Raw genomic sequence first — 22,782 nt, 5'->3', positions numbered from 1 at the left:
GATGAAAATTAGTATCAAATGATTGACTAAATTTCTTAATAGTTCGTAAAATGTAGTTCAAACCTGGTTTTGATCACTCTTACACTTAATGTAAACAACAGAAGATCTGGGGTGAATAATAATGTTATGAACTGGGATAGGTTGTTAGTCACTACAGGTAAGTCACTGAGCAGCAACGTTTAAAACTAGATTATGGAATTGGACCCAGTCATTATAGTCTCTGGCCACAGATTTCTGACTACAATGAGTAGTGATTTTAATTTGGGTGGATAATGGGATGCAGTATAGGTGTGGGGTGATGATGCGTAGTGATAGTGGCATAGGGGTGGGGAAAGAAGATGATGTGCTGCCTGTGACTGTATAGGGATGTGGTGGGAATAGTATGATGGACCCCTAGGCCACTAGAAGCAGCAGTGAGGAAGGCTGTGCTGGTGTATGGGAAAAGTGGGGAGGGGGGTGGGTGTCGGCAGGGGGTGGGGTGGGGGATAGGGGGTGGAAGAGCCACAGAAGAGTAAAAGACTCTTCAGGTGCACTGGAGGAGAGAAAGCATGTGTGAGGCTGAAGTGAGAGCAAAGGAGACCAAAGAGGCAGGTGGGGGGCAAGGATTGGTGGAGGTTGAGGCCACAGTGGTTACAGGAACAACGGGTATGCTGCAAGTATAGTTCCAACCTGCACAATTTAGTAAATCTGCCATTTGTGGGAAGATTCCAGACTGTGAAGCAGTTATTGAAGTCAAGCACACTATGTTGCATGGTGTGATTGATTACTGCATGGCCTAGCTGCCTCCTGGCCACAGCCATTCTGGCAGACAAACAGCTTGTTGATGGTCATACCCACAGATTGCCACACAATGGTTTCAGCAATTTTGGTACACCACAAGCCTGCTTTAACAGGTGGTGCTGCCTTGATGGGGGAGGAAATGCCATTGATAAGACTTGGGTAAGTGGTAACGGGATGACATATGTGAACAGTTTTCACATCTATGTCTTTTACATGAGCCTTAGGGCTAGGAACAGGGATGGCTAAGTATACTGCCTCTGTTGGGTGGTTGGTGGAATACCACTATCGAAAGGGTGAGGTGTATAAGGGGGGAAGATATTTCTGATTTCAGGGCGCGATGAGAGATAGTATAAACACTGTCAGAGAATGTGGCAGCTGCTCCAGTCCTGGACGGTACTCTGTCATGAGGGATGTACTCCTTCATGGCTGACCAGTGGCTACGGAGGATGACTAGGAAGATAAGATGCGGGAGATTATTTATGGACAGGGAGGAGGACAGTAACATCCGTGAGAAGGGCTCGAGACTTTTGGCATATTTTGTGAGGAGCTGCTTGTCATTGCATGTGCAATGTCCATGGGCGGCTAGGCTGGAATTTCAAGATGTGGAATGGGTGACACCTGTAGAAATGGAGATACTGTGCTGAGAGTTCTGATGAAGCCATCCACGAGGTAGAGTTTGATGAAATGGCCATGTCCAACATCTACATCCTTCCCCGATGTCACCCTTCTGTCCTTCCATCCTCCTAGCACGTCTGCATAGACCTTTACACTTATCTGCTACTTAATCTAATCCCCCCACCCCCCTGCAGAGCCTTCTGATGCTGCACCTTTTCTGTAACCCCACACCCACCCCAGCTAATTAAGCTACTTAGTGCAACTGAGCCTCAGCACCCAGACATGGCATAGGTGATCTGCATGTGGAGCTGTGCTTGCTTGCATGTGTGTTCTCTACATCTAAAGGACAGTCTCCAATAACTTGATCTACTTTGATAGTGCCTGTCTGTTGTTCAATGTCTCTTCTATGTAGAGTGTAGCAATCTATTCTAATTCATATTCCTGTTACCACTGAAACTTAAATACCACATCTGTTCCACAACATTAACATTCTATATTCAATTGCAACAGCAGTGATGTATGACCAAACATCTTTCTTTATTTCATTAGTATTTTAAACAATCTACAAGAGCATCTATAGTGTGCCAATAATATTACAGTAGAAAGTAATGGATACAAGAGTAAATTTGTAACGAGACTACCAGCACATGGTTCAATCATGTTCATAAATTTGGAAGCAAGTGAGTTTAACTATAAACTTGATCACATCAATAATTTTCTTTCGTGATTGAATATTTTTAGGCAAATGTGTGGAAGGGCATCCAACAAAGTGATGTCCAGGTTGAAGCCTCACCTCCAAAGACCCCACAATCTCTCTCTCTCTCTCTCTCTCTCTCTCTCTCTCTCTCTCTCTCTCTCTCTCTCTGTGTGTGTGTGTGTGTGTGTGTGTGTGTGTGTGTGTGTGTGTGTGTGTGTGCACGCGCGCATATGAGAGAGAGAGAGAGAGAGAGAGAGAGAGAGAGAGAAAGTACTGTTACGCCTGTATTATGGAACTGCATAACATGTTACAAACCTTCCTTGTCCTCCCCACTGAGAATTTGGGGTTATGGTGACTTCTCGGCACGAGTCCTCTGCTGTGTTGTACACATAAAGTTTCAGAGGACGGCCTTCGTGTGCTTCTATAAGTGTAAACAGGTCTTCTGTTTCATGTAGTACTGAATCTGCTCCAATGATATAGTCAGTGAATGGCCTTAATCCAGCAATTTCTGCTGGTGACTGTGGGTTAACTTCCTGTAAAAGTTAATATGAAATCATTTATTAATATTCACATTATATAACCAATACTTCAAAAATTTCTTAAATTGGTAGAGTAATTGAAAACTTATTCTTTGAGAAAATTGAAAACGTTATTTTATTTGTCAAATATAAATGCAAACACTATGAAAACAAATAAATACACTCACACAAACACACAAATTAATTTGAGTTGAAATGACTGTCTAGTCTCCTCCTCCATCTTTCCGTCTTCATACTATGTTCCTCTCTCCACTCGGTTCAGATCTTCTCTCTTCATCACACATTTCATCACTTCAATGATCCACCTGTCTCTTTGTCCTCCTCTAAGTCTCTTGCTCCTATTGCACCTTAGGTATGCTGCTTAACTCTCATTCTTTTAACACGCTCATACCATCTTCATTTGGTCATTTCTACGGTTGTTCCTCTGTCTATCCATTCTAGTAGCACTATTATGCTTGTTTGAAATTTCATCTTGCACGCCTATATCCTGCTCACTTGCCTTTTTTTCATTACCAATGTTTCTGATGCACATGTATTGCTATTGTTGGTGTTGTGTGGTTTTCAGTCCGAAGATTCGCTTGATGCAGTTCTCCATGCTACTCTATTCTTTGAGAGCTGCTTCATCTCTGAATAACAACTGCAACCTACATCCTTCTGAATCTACTTCTTGTGATCCTCTCTTGGTCTCTCTCTGATTTTTACCCATGACCCTTGCGTCCTCCAGTACTAAACTGATGATCCCTTGATGTATCAGAATATGTCCTGTCCCATCAACTGGTCCCTCCTTTAGGTCAAATGGTGACACATATTTACTGTCTCCCCAATTCTGTTCAGTATCTCCTAATTAGTTACGTGATCGATCCATATAATCTTCAATTTTCTTCTACAGCACCACATTTCAACAGCTTCTATTCTCTCTCTAAGTTAACTGTTTACCATCCATGTTTCACCTCCACACATGGCTACACTCCAGACAATACCTTCAGAAAGAGTTCCTCACACTTAAATCTGTAATCAGAGTTAACAAATTCCTCTTCTTCAGAAATGCTTCTTCGCCACTGCCAGTCTACATTTTATATCCTCTCTACTTCAGCCATCAGTTATTTTGTTGCCCAAATAGCGAAACTCCTCTACTACTTTAACCATCTCGTTTCCTATCTGAATCGCTTAGCATCACCTGATTTAACTTGACAACATTCCACTATCCTTGTTTTGCTTTTGCTGATCTTCAGCTTATACCCTCCTTTAAAGGCACTGTCCGTTCCATTCCACTGCTCTTCCAAGTCCTTTTCTGTTTCTGACAGAATTACAATGTCATGCCTTTATTTTGCCATTGATGCAGTCCCACATTTTGCTTATTCTACATACATTCGCATAGTGAACTGAGATGTACTGTACTTTTCTCTTCCCATCAGTTTTTCAATTGGAGCCAAAGATTTGGTATTTTGGGAAACTACTGTATAAGCAATTACATCGTTCCACATTGCTGCTCCCTGATGTTAATTTTTACTAGACAATGATCGTGTATGTTCTGTAGAATATTATGCCTAAGTATATAGTCCGGGCCCATAAACAGTCAGCAGAGTAGTTTACAGACTGTATCTGACTGGGACAAAGAAATTTATTCTTTGGTTTTTGATTTGTTTTAGGGTGCAAAAACAAATAAGGTCATATGCAGAACACGAAGATGAAAAAGGAGATAAAAGTGACTACACCTTAAGCCCAATTGACAGAAAGAAAAAGAGCTAAAAACAGTGACTTTCTCTTGTATAAAGGGCCATAAAATGCACCATAGAGGCAATGGAGGTCCTGAACTAAAGATTAAATGTCCTTCACCATATTGTTACAACAGATAAAAAGTAAAATGCGGTCAAGAAACTGCAACGTCATTCACTAAAACAGCCAATAACTCAGATGGCAAACATAAATTAGAATTTAGGTTGTCACAAAAAGGGCATTCTACCAGGAAATAGCAGACCGTCAAATGTTGAGGGCAATGAGCACAAAGCGGTGGGGAGCACCACTTAAATCGTGATGGCTAAAAAGACAAACTAGCTAAAATGATCTCATGGAGAGAGGTAGTCACCCACGCCGCTGGGAGAGGCTTAATAACCCAGAGCTTGTTCCCATGAAGGGAGAACCAGTGATGATGCCAATGTGACTCCACTTGCTAACAGATGGTAACACAGAGATCAACAGACGGAGTGTCAGAACTAGTGGGTTGAGGTACGAGGACTGCAGCCTTGGTAGCAGCGTCAGCAGCATCGTTTCCTACCAGACCGACGTGACCAGGAACTCTAATAAACATCACACTAGCACAATTCAAGAGCGAGCAAGTGACAGCTTTCCTGAACCTGTTGCGCTAAGGGATGGATGGTGTACATGCAGTACACAGAAGCTTTGAAGGACAGAGAGAATCGGAGCAGACATCACAATTGAAAAGCCTGTGTCGCCGGATGTACTGCGTGGCCTGATACAGGGCAAAGAGCTCTCCAGTAAATACTGACCAGTGTTGCAGAAGTTGATAGCAAAAAATGTCAGTACCAATGATGAAGGCACACCCGACACCACAGTCAGTTTGAGAGTGGTCAGTGTACACAAACATACTATCGCGAAGTTCTGTGTGAAGGTCGTGAAACTGAAGGCCATAGAGTGAGGCTGGAGTAGTGTCCTTAGGAAGCGAATGAAGGCCAAGGTGAACATGGGCCGACGCACGAAGCCAAGGTGGTGAATGGTTTCGCACCCATCAGTAAAGTGACAGCTAGCATGAAGTTAAGCTGCCAGAGCAAGAGCTGAAAGAACTCCAGGAGGTAACAGAGAAGAGATCCGCATCCCATACTGCTGGTCAAAGGAGACATCGAAGGAGGAGGCATAGGAGGGGTGACCACAACCGAGCTAATGTAAAAGGCGCCACTGTCCAAACAGGTGCCACAATGGTGGATTTACTGAGATGACTTAACATCAACAGCCTTGCAGATGTATAAATGAAACATCAACAGTCTAGTTTCAAATGGGCAACAGGTTGGTATAAATGGAGGAGAGTGGTCCAATCCACTCCCCAAGAACTACTGCTGAGGACACGTAGGACATTGTGGAACTGGATACAGCAGGTGGCGAGGTAACATGTGGGAGGACCAAGAAAGTTTACTATCAAGCCTGATAACCAGGAATTTTGTAATTTCGATAATAGAAAAGCAATATGCCCAAGATGTAAAGGCGGTAGACGAAACCATTCTGTTACCAGAAATTCATACAAATGGTTTTGTCAGTCAAAAAGCCAAAGACATTGTCAATTTTCCATGACTAAAGATGATCAAGACAATACTGAGGATGCTGCTCAAGGAGGCAAGTACATGGAGAACTGCTATGAATGGCAAAGTCGTCAGTGAAAAGGGAGCAGGAAATGCCCGGTGGGAGGGAGACCACACTATGGTTACTGATGATAGCAAAGAGGACAATGCTCAGCACGGAACCCTAAGGCTCACTGTTTTCCTGGATAAAGGTGTTCGACTAAGCAGAACCCACATGTACCTTGAAAACTTGTTCTCTTGAAAATTCCCGAAGGAAATGGGGCAGGCGGCCTAGGAAGCTCTATGTGTAGAGAATACAGAGGATACCAGTCCTCCAGCAGGTGTCTTAGGCTTTCTCCAAATCAACAACCATTGCCACAATCTGGAAGTTCCACAGAAAACCAGTCGTGACACGTATTTATATTAAAGATGAAGAAATTCCTCTAGTTGTATTTAAGGTGTCGATTTTATTTTGGCAACTAGTGTCAACGTTGTAACATCATCTTCAGGCCCATACACTTGTTGACGTCAACTGTGTGCGGCTGATACTTGAAGTCAGTGGTGAGATACAGTCGTGCTCCGTGTAGAAGGTGGTTAGTTCACCTTGTGAACACAGCTAGCGAGAGAAATGGGGCAGTAGCTAGAAGGAAGGTGTTTGTTCTTACTGGGCTTTGGTATCCTGAAGAACGCGACGAGACTGAGCATGCAACTATTTATAACCAATACAATTTGCCATTGTAGGATGACGATTGAAAATGCGGAGAGCATGTCTCTGCACGTTAATTGCATCACGGCACATGTCAGTCTACCAAGGGACTGGGACACGGTACAGTGAGGATGAAGTGCGAGGAATCGAACATAACATCTGTAAGGTATTCTACCTGGTCAACACAACTGAGGAAATAATGAGCGTTGAAAGTCACCATGAAGGAGTAAAGCCTTCAGTCAACCTTAGATGGCTGCCATTTGAATTTGTACACAGGTGGATTGGGAGTCAGCAAATGGATAGCACATGGGAAATGGTTGCTCGAGTATGTCAGAAATAATGGACCACTTGAGACGATGGGCAAGCTGGACAGTGCAGAATGAGAGGTCCAAATGGGAATATGTGTGCATGGTGTCTGAAAGGAATATTGGTGCTCCAGTGTTAAGGTAGATGAGGTTGAGTTGACTGAGAAAGTCAGCCAAGAGGGCACCTCTCAGACAAGTTCTGGGAGAGCCCCCAAGGGGATGGTGCACATTGAAGGCACTGAACAGAAATAAGGGGCGAGGTGGCTGCACAATAAGCTGGAGGCTGGAGGAAGTCAGCCGTGGTGACACCGACTGACAGAGGGATGTAAACGGTATAAATAAAAAAGGTAAAGCGAGGAAGGAAAATGTGGACTGCAACGACTTGCAGCAAGTATTTACAGACATTGTTTGACTATGAATGTCATCCTGGATGAGCAGCATGACTCCTCATGAGATGAAATGCCATCCTTGGGAGGAAAGTCAAAGCAAACTGGAAAGAAATGTGAGAGGTCAAAACAGTCATGAGGACGTAATTTTGTTTCCTGGAAGCAGAGAACAAGTGGATGATGCGATTCCAGGAGCAGCCATAATTCCTCCTTGTTGGATCTAAGGCTGTGAATGTTCCATTGGAGGACACTCATGACATGGAAATGGAAGGAGGGAAAGAAAATGAAGGTGTGTCATCTCAACGGCTGCCAAGTGCTAGCCTTCCAAGACACTCTGCTACAGGGTGCAGAGGCTAGATGACCCTGCTCCATTACATCTACACAGGCATTGGCATTCTGCCTCGGTTGGTCTGCGGAGTCCAGGGCAGAAAAATGGTTGGTGCTGTGCACTGGCGACACAGAGGTCGAAGAGAATCTCAGAGTCAGCAAAGGAGAAGACCATTTGTCTTTGATTTCTTGGAGTCTTTGCGGTTGGCAGATGACAATTCAGATGTTTGTTGGTTGGAGGGATGTAAAAAGTCTTCGCAGGTGTATTGCTTCTATCCTTTTCAGCCTGCTCATAGGGAAGCAGGTGATTTTGCCACATGAGGCAAAATCTGGTGGCTTGTTAGACAGCTGGAGGAGGAGACGGGAATACTATTGTGGTGCTGGGCAATTTTATAACTGCAGTGCTGAATTTGAGATCACATGTCTACGTGGCCACGTCCTTCATGGGGTGAGATGTAGCAAGAATGGTACCGTAAGTTCCAGACTGTAAAATGCAGGGTTTCCGACTAGACAACAACTTGTGAGCGACAGGGTAAGGTACTTTTTCCTTCTCCTGGACAGCTCGCTCGTTGAGATACATGGGATGATCTTGGGAGGAAGCTGCATCATCACCACTGTAACTGATACAGCAGGGAGAAGGAGATGGACAATCACCCTCATGAGCGTCCCTACCACATGTACACATTTGGCCAGGTGTCGCCAGAACACTGAGTGCGGTTGTAATGATGACACTGACAGCAGCGTATTGGGTTTGGAATGTAAAGTCGGACTGTGATAACTTCATACCTGCTTTGATCTTCAATGGAAGCACTGCAATACGAACGGTGAGAAAAAGAGTGCATGTGGACACTAAGGATGCATCTACCTTTTTCATCACTGCATCGATGACCTGATCAGAGAGGTATGTTTGGACTTTTGACTCGGTCAGACCATTGAGCCGCCTAGTGTAAAAACACCACACGAAGAATTGAGCATTTGATGGGCCTCGAAATGAGCAGGATAGTCATGGAGGAGCTAAGCTGCAAGCAGTTGTTGTGCTTGAGAATCACAAGTAGTCTCCAAAAGGAAAGTGCCACTGTGTAAATGAGAGCACGATTTCACAGGGCCGGCAACTGCATCAACACTTTTCTAAATAATAAACAGATTAACAATAGCCAAGGACTGAGCATCTTCAGTATGAAGAACCGAGGTGCAGCTGGGAGGGCCTTTGATTCATTAGCCTCATTCTGTTTAGTTTTAGTAGACGTAGATTGAGAAGTTGATGTTTGGCTCACTGGGAGAAAATCCCTATGACTTCCAGCATTTCCGATAGCATGCTCCTACCAACTGGGGGCCCACCTTGGGGGGGGGGGGAACTCACCCACCTTAGGTGATTATCTATTGTCTCAACTTACGTCACACCTCCTGAACACCTGACAGAGGAACAAATTGGCAATTTGGGAAGTTAAGAGCTCACGCAATCACCCCTCTCTGGGTCTGGCCTGTACGAGGGGGTATGTGAAAAAACTACCTGTCGACACGTTACGCAGACACCTGTTACACATCAGATGCATGAATTGACCTTCAGGAGTGCGCAAGGAGGAAGAAGAAAAAGAGGAACCTCAAACACCACAGTGGAGGAAGGGTAGGAGAAAGGGGATGAAGAACGAAAAAAAAAAAAGAACAAAAAGAGTGGAAGAACCATTCTGATGTCATGCTATTGAAAATGCAGAACACATTCACAAAAATAACCCAGGCACGTTCCCCAAGTGAGGGGAAAAAGAACAGCAGGAGGACAGACATGTAGCACGGAAGGAAAAAGATGCTGCAAAGGCTGGGGCCCCATGGTACCCAAGCATGAGCTCACCGAAGAGTGGTGAGCCTCCAGGGGGAAACAAATTTACTGCATACTCATTAACAGGTTGAAATTACCATGACCTCCTGTATGATACAATACATGGAGTGAAGACATACAGGGTCCATGGCTAGACCATAGCAATGCAAGAACGTACTTCAATAAGTAAAGTGTAGTTTCTAAATTTTCACATTTTTAGTGATTTTTTTACAAATTTTATCAATCTTCTTGTTGCTTACTGCTATTTGGCACCCTGCAGTTCTCTAACTGCCATGGTGCATATCACAGCATTATTTTTCCTTCATTTTGTGGCAACAATTTTGAACTTTTAAACCTACAATTCCTTAGTTGACCCCCCCCCCCCCCCCAAAAAAAAAAGAGAACGTCTTATCTTGTGTCACTGACACTAAAGATGCTTGAAGACACATATTTCAGTTCTTCACCAGTAAGAACTATCATAGAAATGCATACACAGTTTCTTCACCGGTAAGAACTATCATAAAAATGCACACACAGTTAAATTCTACACCATACACACAGACAAAATAAAATTGATGAATATCAACATCTGAAACATGCCAAAGACCAAAGAAAGGATCAAGAGAGAATATGGTAAAATAATAATCATCCCGTATCTCCTATTCCAGGTCTATCAGAAGTGTATGAAAACCAGTTGCCATCCAGATTCAAAATTTTATTGAAGAGTATGATATTAGTTTGAAATCTTATTAATAAGATTAGCACATCATTAGACAATAAGCATAAACTTAATTTCATCCACTGCTGTCAGTGTTGCTTTGGTGATTGTTACCTTTTAAAATAATAAACAAGCTGCCTTCAGTCACAAATCACGGTTCATTTCAGTGCAATGCATTTTGAGTCCTACGGGCTTGATCAGTCAAGTTTTTCCAATTTAGGTAAACCCTGTCCTGTTAAGATAACGTACGTATAATTATGAAGTAGCACCTTATGCGTACAATTAATTGAAGACTGTAAAAAGTTCATCTTCTCTCCCAAAAACAGGAGTAGAATTTTTGAAGGGAAAAATAAACTTGCTGAAACAATTGTTTATTACATGAGATATGTGGATGATACTATATCCCTTATCTGATGACAAAAGATGCACTTCAAATCACTCTATAATAAAGTAATGTCTTCTCTGAAAACTACCTTGAACAAATAGGAAACCCACTCACGATGGAAATATATTGCGTCTAATGGCAACAAAGAGACATGACTTCTTTGAGGATTCCGCATCAAAACTGGTATCAGTGATCACGACACAGTTGTGGCTACAATGATTACCAAAGTACAAAGGGCAACTATAACACACAGAAAGATTTATATGTGTAGTAAACTACATAACAAATAAGTAGTGTCATGTCTCATTGAGCAACTGGAAACTTTCAGCACAGGCCAGGAGCATGTATAGGAACTTTGGCTCAAGTTTAAAAGAAAAGAATAGCTGGATACATATGTACCCAGTAGAACAGTTCATCATGGCAGGGAACCTCCGTAGTATACAGTCACTGTAAAGAAATTTCCACAGAAACATAGATTACTGCATAACAGGTAAAAAACAAAGTGTAGGGGAAAGAGATGTTGAATGGAACACGTTTGGCTGTCAAGGGAGCAATGTGTGATGCCTTCAATAACTACCATAGCCGGATACTGTCAAATGACATTTCACAAAATCCAAAGAAATTCTGGTTGTATGTAAAGGCTGTTAGTTGCACCAGAGTTAGTGTCCAGTCCCTAGCAGATGTGACAGGAACTGAAACTGAGGGTAGAAAAGTGAAAGCTGAAATGCTCAACTCCATTTTCAAATGGTCCTTTACCAAGGTAAACCCATGAGAGTTGCCCCAATTTAATCCTCATACCACTGAAGAGATGAATTAAATAAGCATTCATGTCAGTGGTTTTGAGAAACAGCTGAAATTATTACAACTGAACAAAGCTCCACGTCCAGATGGAATCCCTGTCTGATTCTACACTGAATTTGGCAGCTGAGTTAGCCCCTCTTCTCACTATAATCCATCGTAGATCCCTCGAACAAATAATCATGCCCAATTCTTGGAAAAAAGGCACAGATCACACCCGTCTACAAGAATGGTAGCAGAAGTGATCCACAAACTATCATCCAATATCCTTGACAATGATTTGTTGTAGAGTCTTAGAACATATTGTGAGTTCAAACATAATGAAAAGAATGACCTCTTCAATCCCAACCAGCATGGTTTTCAAAAACATCGATCATGGCAACCAGGTAGATGCAGTATTTCTTGGTATCTGAAAAGCATTTGACTCATTAGTGCACCTATGCTTATTGTCAAAAGTACGATCATATGGCATATAATGAGAAATTTGTGGCTGGACTGAGTACTTTTCAATAGGGAGGACACAGCATGTTATCTTGGATGGTGAGTCATCGTCAGATGTAGAAGTAAGTTCGGGTACGCCCCAGGGAAGTGTGTTGGGACCCTTGCTGCTCATGTAAATTAATGACATTGCATACAATACTAATAGTAAAATCAGGCTTTTCGCAGATGATGCAGTTATCTATAATGAAGTACTATCTGAGAGAAGCTTCATAAATATTCAGTCAGATCTTGATAAGATTTCAAGGTGGTGCAGAGACTGGGAACTTGCTTTAAATGCTCAGAAATGTACAATTTTGCACTTCACAAAATGAAAAAAAGTAGTATTCTGTGACTATAATATCAAGAAATCACTTCTGGAATCGGTCAACTCATACAAATGCCTGGGTGTACAACTTTGTAGGGATATGAAATGGCATGATTACATGGGTTTAGTCATGGGTAAAGCAGGTGGCAGACTTCAGTTTATTGGTAGAATACTGGGGAACTGCAATCAGCCTACAAAGGAGATTGCTTACAATTACTTGTGCGACCCATTCTAGAATACTGTTCAAATGTGTGGGACCATTACAAGATAGGACTACCAGCGTATATTGAACGTTTTCAGAGAAGGGCAGCACGAATGGTCACAGATTTGTTTAGTCCATGGGAGTGTGTCAGAGATACTGGGGGAATTGAAATGGCAAACTCATGAAGACAGACTATCCCATGAGAATGTATTAAAGTTTCAAGAACAGGCTTCAAATGATTATTCTATAACCCACTACATATAGCTCACACAGGGATCGTGAGAGTAAGATTAGAATAATTGCTGCATGCACAGAGGCATTCGAACATTCTTCCCACGCTCCATATGCAAATAGAACATGAAGAAACCCTAATAACTGGTACAATGGGACGTACCCTCTGACATGCACTTCATGCTGGTTTGCAGAGTACAGATGTGGATGTAGATATAGAAATTCCACAGTAGAATACAAAACGAATCAGTTGAAAAAATTTCTTTGGCCTCACTACAGTTGATGAACAGCAAGAACTTCGAAATACACGAATCACCACATCATCCAAACACAAATAAGTATGCTGCACTTAGATCCATGCTGAACAGTACACACACATTATCTTTAAAATCCAAATAACTGATACAAGAAAATCAAAGCACAATGCAATAAATAATGGTTATTCAATAAAATCAATTGACAAACTAGCAAATAAAATAAAGGCCAACATTAGTTATAGAAATATGAATAAAGAAGTTTCTGGAATCTTTTGTGACCTCACAAAAAGCTCTGACTTAGTAATCATGCATTTCTTATCTACAAATGTAACAAGGGTAGTGTCCTATGTTGGCTTACTTCATATCAGGGCAATAGGAAATAAAGTGATTGTCTTTGCACATGCAGCAAATTATTCTTCCACATTGAAGTCAGTAACACATGGTGTATCACAAGGATCTATTTCAGGACCTCCTACGTTTTTGTTCTACATTAATGACCTACCCATCAATGTAAGTGCCCCAAAAGCTTTTGCAAATTTTACATCTGCAATGAGGACGATGAGTTACGAAATATCCCTGCCATCGTCATCAATACAATAAATCCTCAAGAAACATGGTTTCAGCTCAGTGAATTAATCCTGAATATCCTAAAAAAATGATATGATGCAGTGCAGAGGAAAAAATAACACCAAATTAAAATAACTCATAATAATCAAGACCTATAAGTGCACTGCGCAAAATATTTAGGATTAAATTCAGATAAGAATGTAAATTGGAATAAATATGTTTAGTACGTAGTAAACAAATTATGTGACTTTGCATTTGCAAAACAAATATTAGATAGTTGTCTGATATGGACACAAGAAAAATAGCATGTCACAGCTACTTCCAATCAGTTATAAGGTACAGTATTGCTTTTTGGGGTAATTGCTCATACTGAAATTTCAGAAAATAATCATTAGAAACATGTGTCCTGTAAATCCAATGAATTCGTATGACCTGTTAACTACACATCGGAAGTTACAAATTCTTCCCTCCCTATAAACCTATGACACTATTATCTTTTTACAAAATAATTTACAATTATTCGAGGAAAACCTCTCCTAATCACTCATACTATATGACAATGCTGATTTCATGTGCCCTGCTCATTGTTTAAACTTATATTCTCGTACTCCACAGCACATGAGGAAGAAGCTACATGATCCTCTACTTCAGCAATTCTACTACTCACTCGAAGATTTCATCAAGGATGAACAATATTTTGAGCAGGATGCAGTTTACAGATTTTTTCTTGTGTAAAGGTAGTTGTCTTTTCATAAAAAAGTTATAAAAATGTTTATAAGCGGCTATGTCTTATTAACAGGATTTATGCATCAGTAAATTTGTATTACCCATTCTTGCAACATGTATCTTGTACTCTAATCAACTGATTAACATCTGTATCTTATAAGACAAATAAATCACAATTCACAATTGCCAACTAAACCATGTATTGTAGCCTGGCGATGTAATCTACAACTCTGTATCTCCTACTTTTCCAAGATTCTCCTTCCTTGAAAGTTAGGTAACAAATTATTCATCAAAACGTGGCTCTTTGACAAATTCTACTGTGGCTACTCACTGACCATCGCTCTGTACTAAAGATACTGTACTACAGCCACATATACTGAATACAATAAATGGCGGACTACTCTTTATTCAGTGCTCAATAAATGGGTGTATTTCCAACTGACAGACTGGGTTCATATTTTTCTGTTAATTTTAAATAGCATATAATGATTACCAAAAACAAGGAATTGTGATTATTTCTACTTACCAGCACATGCCATACATTTTCATTCGCTCCCTCAAAGGAGCAAAATCTTATACTGACACCAAGTAAACCCTGGCCTCCCCAAGTAGTACTTGGTTCAATAGATACCTCACGGACAGACTGTGTCTTACTACTGTATACTGTCATTTGTAGCTTCTGGCCTATACCTTGCTTTAGCAGTTCTTTCAGCGTGTCATTATCCTGATCCTGCAATACAAGAAAAACAGGGTAAAATTATTTATATTTCTTGTGTGTGTGTGTGTGTGTGTGTGTGTGTGTGTGTGTGTGTGTGAGCACACGCGCTGGGTGGGGGTGCCTCATATGCGCCCATATCAGGACCATAGAACAGAAAGAGACGCATTAAAGGCAACTACATGTTAATCCCAATCGGCAGAAAGAAAGACAGTTAAAAACAGGGACTTCCTCTTGTAGAAAGGGCCATAAAATACACCATAGATGTAACAGAGGTCCTGAACTAAAGATCAAATGTCATTTTCCATATTGCTACAATGGATGAAAAGAAAAACTTGGTCGAGAACATGTGTGTCGCTCACTAAAACAGATGATAACTCAGACAGCAAAACATAAATTAGAACGTAAGTGGTTACAAAAAGGGTATTCTGCCAGGAAATGGCGGACTGTCAAAGGTTGAGGGCAATGAGCACAAAGTGGTGGGGGAGCACCACTTAACAAATCGCAATGGCTAAAAACACAATGCCCATTACACAACCTAGCTAACATGATCTCCTCACAGCGAGAGGTGGTCATCCATACTGCTGGGAGAGGCTTCATAACCCAGAGCTTGCTCCCATGAAGGGAGGACCAGTGGTAATGCCAAAGTGACACCACCTGCTGACAGACAGCACACAGAGGTCATCAGAGGGACTGTCAGAACCAGCAGGCTGAGGTACGAGGACTGCAGCCTTGGCAGCAGTGTCAGTGGCTGCATTTCCTGTCAGACCGACAGCACCAGGAACCCACATGAACATCACACTAGCTCCATCAAGAGTGAGCATGTGTCAGCTTTCCTGGACCCCTTGCACTAAGGGATGGATGGTGTACAGCACACAAAGGCTTTGAAGGGCACTGAGAGAATCAGAGTGGATGACGCAACTGAAAAGCCTGTGTCGCCAGATGCAATGCGTGGCCTGATACAGGGCAAAGAGCTCTCCTGTAAATACTGACCAGTGTTCCGGAAGCTGATACCAAAAAATGTCAGTACCAATAACGAAGGCAAACCCGACACCATGGTCAGTCCGAGAGCCACCAGTGTACACAAAGGTACTATCGCAAAGTTCCGTGCGAAGGTCATGACACTGAAGGCCATAGAGCAAGGCTGGAGTAGTGTCCTTAGAAAATGAACGAAGGCCAAGGTGAACACAGGCCACCACACGAAGCCAAGGTGGTGAATGGTTCACACCCATCAGGAAAGTTGCAGCTAGCATGAAGTTAAGCAGCCAGAGCAAGAGCCAAAAATGAGGAGAAGAGACGAGGGATGCACCCATACTGGTGACCAAAGGAGTCATTGAAGAAGGAGGCACACAATGGGTGGCCGCGCATGGCAGACAAATGGCATGCATATCTGCTGAGGAGAAAGTTACAGTGGTAGAACAGCAGCAGTTTGGCAGCTTTTGCATACAGACTCTGAACCAGGCTAGTGTAACAAGCGCCACTGGCCAAGCGGATGCCATGATGGGGGGGTTGTGTTGAGACAGCGTAAGAGAGACAGATGTGTAGATGTATAAATGAAACACCCATAGTCGAGTTTCAAATCAACAAGGGGTCGGTACAAACGGAGGAGGGTCGTTTGATCTGCTCCCCAGAAAGTACCGCTGAGGACCTGTAGAACATTTAGTGACTGCACACATGGGCTGCCAGGTAAGACACATGGGAGGACCACAAAAGTTTCCTATCGAGCATGATGATGATGATGATGATGATGATGATGATGATTGGTTTGTGGGGCACTCAACTGCACAGTCATCAGTACCAGTACAAAGTTCCAATTTTTTACACAGTTTATTTTCTTTTCACAATCCACTCTAGTCACTCTCACAAGTGGTGGTGATGATGACAACAGAAACACCCAGTCCCTGGGCAGAGAAAATCCCCAACCCAGCTGGGAATCGAACCCGGGACCCCGTAATCCAGAGGCAGCAACACTAGCGCCTAGACCACGAGCGGTGGACTCCTATCGAGTATGAGCTCCACGAATTTCATACTTTCAAACAAATGGAAGAGCAACAGACCCATGATTAAAGATGATGGAACAAAACCCACTGCGCCGGCAGAAACTTACATAAATCGTTTTGTCAGTGGAAGAACAAGAGACATTGTCGATGCTCCATGAGTAGAGACGGCTGAGACATTGCTGACTTTGCCGCTCAATGAGGCAAGTCCATGGAGAACTGCAATAGATGGCAAAATTGTTAACAAAAAGGGAGCCACAGGTACCTGGCAGGAAACAGGCCATTATAGGGTTAATGGCAATAACAGAAAGGATGACGCTCAGGACAGTACCCTGAGGCACATCGTTTTCCTCCATAAAGGTGTCCTGAAAGAAACGAGGCATGCGGCCTCGGAAGCCCCACGTGTAGAGTGTACACTGGATACCAGTCCTCCAGCAGGTGTCGTAGGCTTTCTCCAAATCGACACAACCATTGCCACAATCTGAGATTTCCACAGAAAACCAGTTATGACATGGGTGGACAAAGTGACACGATGGTCAACTGCAGAATGGCACACTTGAAATCCACACTGTGTAGTGGTTAGTACATTAAATCACCTTACGAACACAGTTGGCGAGAGAAATGGGGCAGTAGCTAGAAGGAAGGTGTTTGTCCTTACCAGGCTTACATATGGGTATGACAGTGGCTTCACGCCAGCATATGGGAAACATGCCTCTGCCCAGATGCAGTTGTACGTATTAAGCAGAAAGTGCTTGCCCGCCCGAGAAAGGTGCTGCAACGTCTGAATGTGAACACTGTCTGGCCCTGGGGCATAGGATCGGGATGAAGTGAGAGCATTATCTCATAGTAAAGGCAGCTTTGTAGCACTCACTATCCTTAGAAGAGAAGGGTACTGCCCAAGTCTCCTCTGCTCGTTTTCGATGGAGGAAGGCAGGGTGATAATGGGAGGAGCTCGAAATCTCCACAAAATGGCGGTCCAAGATTTTGGAGATAGCAATAGGATCCACTATGACACCGTCTGTTACTGTCAGGTTGGAATTGCGGAATGGACCTTGGTACCAGAGAGCCATCTGAGGTTGGCCCACACAACGAAGGTGGAAGTGGAACTATTAAAAGAACTGTTAAATGAAATCCAGCTATCTGTTTTGCTATTCCGAAGAACGGGACGACACTGTTCATGCAACTGTTTATTTTTAATGAATGCATTTTGTCGTTGTAGGATGACGGTTAAAAATGCAGAGAGCACATCTCTGCAGATGAACTGTGTCGCAGCACGGTGTGGATGAAGTGGGAGGAATGGAATGGTCAGCGGTGATTGTAAGGTATTCGACTAGGTAATCACAACTGAGGAAATGATGTTTGTCAAAGGTTGCCAGGGAGGAATAGAGCCTACAGTCAGCCTTAGACAGCTCCCATTTGGGTTTGCAAATAGGTGGGGTAGGAGTCAGCAAACGGATAGCACAAGGGAAATGGCTGCTCGAGTATGTGTTAGAAAGAACAGACCACCCGAGACAATGGGTAAGCTGGGCAGTGCAGAAGGGTAGTTCCAAATGGGAATAGGTGTGTGTGGAGTCTGAAAAAAATGTGGGTGCTCCTGTGTTAAGGCAGATGAGGTCGAGTTGATTGAGATGGTCAGCCAAGAGGGCACCTCTTGCACAGGTTCTCGCAGAACCCCGAAGAGGATGATCTGCATTTAACGGTTCAAAGCGAAAAAATCAAGTGAGGAAGAAATATGTGGATTGCAACAGCTTGGAGCCAGGTAGTCAGGCAGATGGGTTGACTATGATCATCATCATCATAAGCAGCATGACTCCCCCATGAGATGGAAGGCCATCCTTGGGGGGGGGGGGGGGGGGGGGGGTCAAAGCAGACTGAGAAGAAATTCAAAAGTTCAAAGCGATTGTAAGGACACAAGTTTGTTTCCTGGAGGTAGTGTACAAGAGGCTGCAATGATACTAACAGCAGTTGTAAGTCCTATATGTTGGATCAAAGGCTGTGAATGTTCCAATGGAGAAGAGTCTTGATGGGGAAAAATGAAGGGGGTGTCACCTCTGCAGCTGCAGAGTGCCAGTCTTTGACAATTCACCGCTATAGGGCACAGAGGCTGGAGGATTCTGCTCCACGAGGTCTACAGAGGCATTGGCATTCTCCTTGAGTCGGTCTGCAGAGGCCAGTGCAGAAAAACAGTTGGTGGGGCGCACTGACGACACGAAGGTTGGCTGGGCGAGGGCAGCATACGGCGACACCATCTAAGAGGATCTCCAAGTTGGTGAAGAAACAGAGCGTTTCCCTTTGTTTGACTTCCTGGAGCCTTTCCTGTTAGCAGACGAAGACTCAGATGTTTGTTGGCTGGAGGGACATAGGAAGTCTTCATGGGAGTATTCCTTCTGTCCTTTCCGGCCTGCCGGTTGTGTAACAGGTGACTTTGCCCCATGACGTGGAAGTTTGGTGGCTTGTTGCACAGCTGGAAGAGAAGACGGGTATGCTACCATGACACTGGGCGATTTCACAACCACGGCAATAATTTCGAGGTCGCATGACTGCGTTGCCATGACCTTCATGGAGCAAAATGTAGCAAGAACAGTACTGTTGGTGTCAGATGGTTGAACGCAAGGTTTCCAACTAGTCAACAATTTGTGAGCCACCAGGTAAGGCACTTTTTCCTTCCCCCAGATCTCCTGGACAGCCCACTCATCGAGATATATGAGAGAATCTCAGGAGGAGGCAGCATGGTCGCCAATGCAGTTGATACAACAGGGAGAAGACGACGGACAATCACCCTTGTGAGCATCTCTACCACAGATTACACGTTTGGCTGGGTGTCGACAGAACTCTCAAGTGTGGTTGTAACAATGACATTACTAGCAGCGCACCGGGTTTGGAATGTACAGTCATACTGTGATAATTTCATAGCCTGCTTTGATCTTCGATGGAAGCACCACTATCCGAAGTGAGAAAAAGAGTGTGTGTGGGCATTATGGATGCATCAACTTTTTTCATCACCCAATGGACTGCAAAGACACTTTGATCAGAGAGGTATGTTTGGATTTCTGCCTTAGGTGACTGTTCACACCTCTGCTCAGACCTCCCGAACACCTGACAGAGGGATCAATTGGCAATTTAGGAAGGTAGCAACTCAGGCAATCACCCTTCCCTGGGGCTGGCCTTTACCGGGGGTACGTGTGAATCTTACCTGTCAACACGGGGCTGGGAATTACGTGTTACCAGTCACCTGTTACGCATCAGATGATGGACACGGTCAAGGAGTTTCAAAGCGGAAGGAGCTGCTGAGCCATAAACCTGACTACCATAATCTAGTCTGGACAAGACCAGAGCATAGCAAAGATGGAGAAGAGTGGAGCGGTCTGCACCCTAAGATGTGTGGGCCAGGAGGCGAAGAGCATTAAGCTTCCACATACATGTAGTCTTTAGGTGGCGAATGTGGGGCTGCCATGTCAGCTTATCAAAAATAAGACCCAAGAAATGGGACTGTGCTACAACATCGAGGTGGTGCTTGCCTAAATAAAGTTCTGGATCGGGGTGTACTGTGGGTCAAAAAATGCGTAACCCACACTTTGGAGGGACAAAACTGGATGACATGGGCGGAGGCCCACACAGAGGTCTGCTGGATGGTGCCTTGGAGTTGGCGCTCAGCAGATGCTACAGAGTGAGAGCTGCACCAAATGCAAAAATCGGCGACGTACAATGCGGGGGTAACCAGAGGCCCAACAGAGGTCACAAGCCCATTGATGGCGGTGAGGAAGAGTGTGACACTTAGCACAGAACCATGTGGGATATCATTCTCCTGAATCTGAGGGGCGCTGAGTGAAGTGCCAACTTTAATCTGGAAGAGCCTGAGAGATAAAAATTCATGGATAAAAATTGGAAGGGGACCATGGAAACCCCAGTCTTGGAGAGCAACTAAAATGTGATGGGACCAAGCCATGTCATACGCCTTATGTAGGTCAAAGACCACGACAAGGTGCCAGCTGTGAGTAAAAGCCTGTCGGATGGCCCAGAAACCACACTGATAACGGGGCCAAAGGCCCCGAGATTCGAGTACCCAACACAATCTGAAGCTGACCATCCTTTCAAACAGTTTACAGAGTTCATTCGTCAGGCTAATTGGGCGGCAGCTGTCAAGAGACATTGGGTTTTTCCTGGGCTTAAAAACAGGGATAACTATACTGTCTTGCCGTTGAGACGGAAAAGCACCCATGAGTCAAATGTGGTTGAAGACCCTGAGGAGATGTTGCTTCTGGGTTACATCCAAGTGTTGGATCATCTGGTTGTGGATGGAATCCAGACCTGGGGCTGTGTCTCGTGAAGAGACAAGAGCCTGCGCCAATTCCCACTCAGTGAAGGGAGGATCATAGGGCTCAACGTGGTGCAGGACGAAAAAGAGGGGGTTCTCTTCAACTCTGTGTTTCTACTGGAGAAAGGTAGTAGGTTAGGAAGACGATGACTATGCTGTTGCAAACTGTGTTGCAAGGTGTTCTGCAAGGAACAATGGATCAGTGCACAGAGCACCTTGGAGGTTCAGACCCTGGACAGGTGACTGTCGCTGGTAGCCCAGAAGGCTGGGATGACCATTGTATGGAAGACATGAGGGCAGGGGCGAAGATCGTGAGATCAATAGCAAAGAATGTGCCATGAGCGGCATTGAAGTGGGTAGGGGAACCATCACTGAGGAGACACAAATCGAGGTCTGTGATAAATTATTACACGAAATCCCCCTCTGAAAATTTGTTGAATATAACAGGGAATAGCAGAGAGAGAACTGGTGAGAAATAATAAAAAGAAAAGGTTTTCATCATAAAATTTCGTGAACTAGATCATGGTTGTCCTCTGAACGAGATCAACAACCAGCTTTGCGGCAGTTCGCAAGCTACTATTAGTGATGCGCTTTAAGAGAATACGAAGAATTAAATGTTTGGGGGGGAAAATGTTAAATTTATTAACACCATTTACAATGAAGAAGAATTAAGAATTTATGCGTTGGAAGATAGTTGACAGCAGTCTCTAAGGATTGTAAAGACATCAGCTGTATTTCCCTGACATCCAGTGCAGCCAAATGCTGTTATGTTTCCAGCTCACTAAGTCTTGGTGCTATGTCTCCAGCTCATCCCATCCACTGTCAGATGCTGGATCCACACACACACCTTCAGTGATGCAATTTGCCTATCACATCATCACTGCAATGTGTCAGCATCTTAACAACAAGAGCTATACATCAGTTCAGAAACTGGTATCTATATTGCTTCCAATCATTCCTTATGTGAAAACTGTGGTGGTGCATACGGTGTGGGCATTATGAGCTGTTTAACAATTGGTTTACTGGTATTGTCATACGACATTTGACACTGCAATGAATCATTAATTTACACTAATTACAACTTATTATCTTTATCACTGAATGCCGATTGTGACTAGAAACATGGAGGCTAACATTCCCGAATGGTTTAAGGTTTTCAGAAAAATTTTAAACCTTAAACTAAATGCAAACAATTAAAGCATTAAAGCACAGACTGAAAATATAAAAGCTGTCAGGCTGAGTTAAAGACAAGCATAAGAACTGAGTTAAACTAGTATCCAAGTGCAAGGTTCCAAATTAAAAGCATAGGTGGAACGTGGGGAATCACTATAACGTACAAGTAAATAACTAAATGTCACAATTATAACACCAGTATGTTCTATGAGAGAGGAGTTAAATGTTGTGGTACTAGAACAATGTGATTAGGTTTTTGACAAGGTTAATTGATAGTTCAATGAGGTAAATAACAATTTGAAACAAGTTAAAGATTTAGCTGAATGAAAATTAGATGATATCAATATAATAGAGGGAAACATTCCACGTGGGAAAAATTATATATAAAAACAAAGATGAGGTGACTTACCGAACGAAAGCGCTGGCAGGTCGATA

General features: G+C 43.3%; 1 protein-coding gene across 3 annotated transcripts in view; it reads right to left on the bottom strand.

The window, feature by feature from the left end:
• Nucleotides 1-22,782, bottom strand: part of LOC124595508 (Golgi reassembly-stacking protein 2) — an 85,038-nt gene that overhangs the window by 16,812 nt on the left and 45,444 nt on the right. For all 3 annotated transcript variants that reach the window (XM_047134290.1, XM_047134282.1, XM_047134274.1), the window contains exons 4-5: nucleotides 14,674-14,877; nucleotides 2,408-2,625 (exon numbers count right to left, since the gene is read on the bottom strand). In XM_047134290.1, the coding sequence (XP_046990246.1) occupies nucleotides 2,408-2,625; nucleotides 14,674-14,877 (422 nt within the window). The remainder of the gene's footprint in view (nucleotides 1-2,407; nucleotides 2,626-14,673; nucleotides 14,878-22,782) is intronic.

The sequence above is a fragment of the Schistocerca americana genome, chromosome 1 (assembly GCF_021461395.2).
Source record: "Schistocerca americana isolate TAMUIC-IGC-003095 chromosome 1, iqSchAmer2.1, whole genome shotgun sequence".
In the NCBI taxonomy this organism is placed as follows: domain Eukaryota; kingdom Metazoa; phylum Arthropoda; class Insecta; order Orthoptera; family Acrididae; genus Schistocerca; species Schistocerca americana.
Note: the sequence above shows the minus strand (reverse complement) of the source record. Positions and strands in the feature narration are given on the sequence as shown.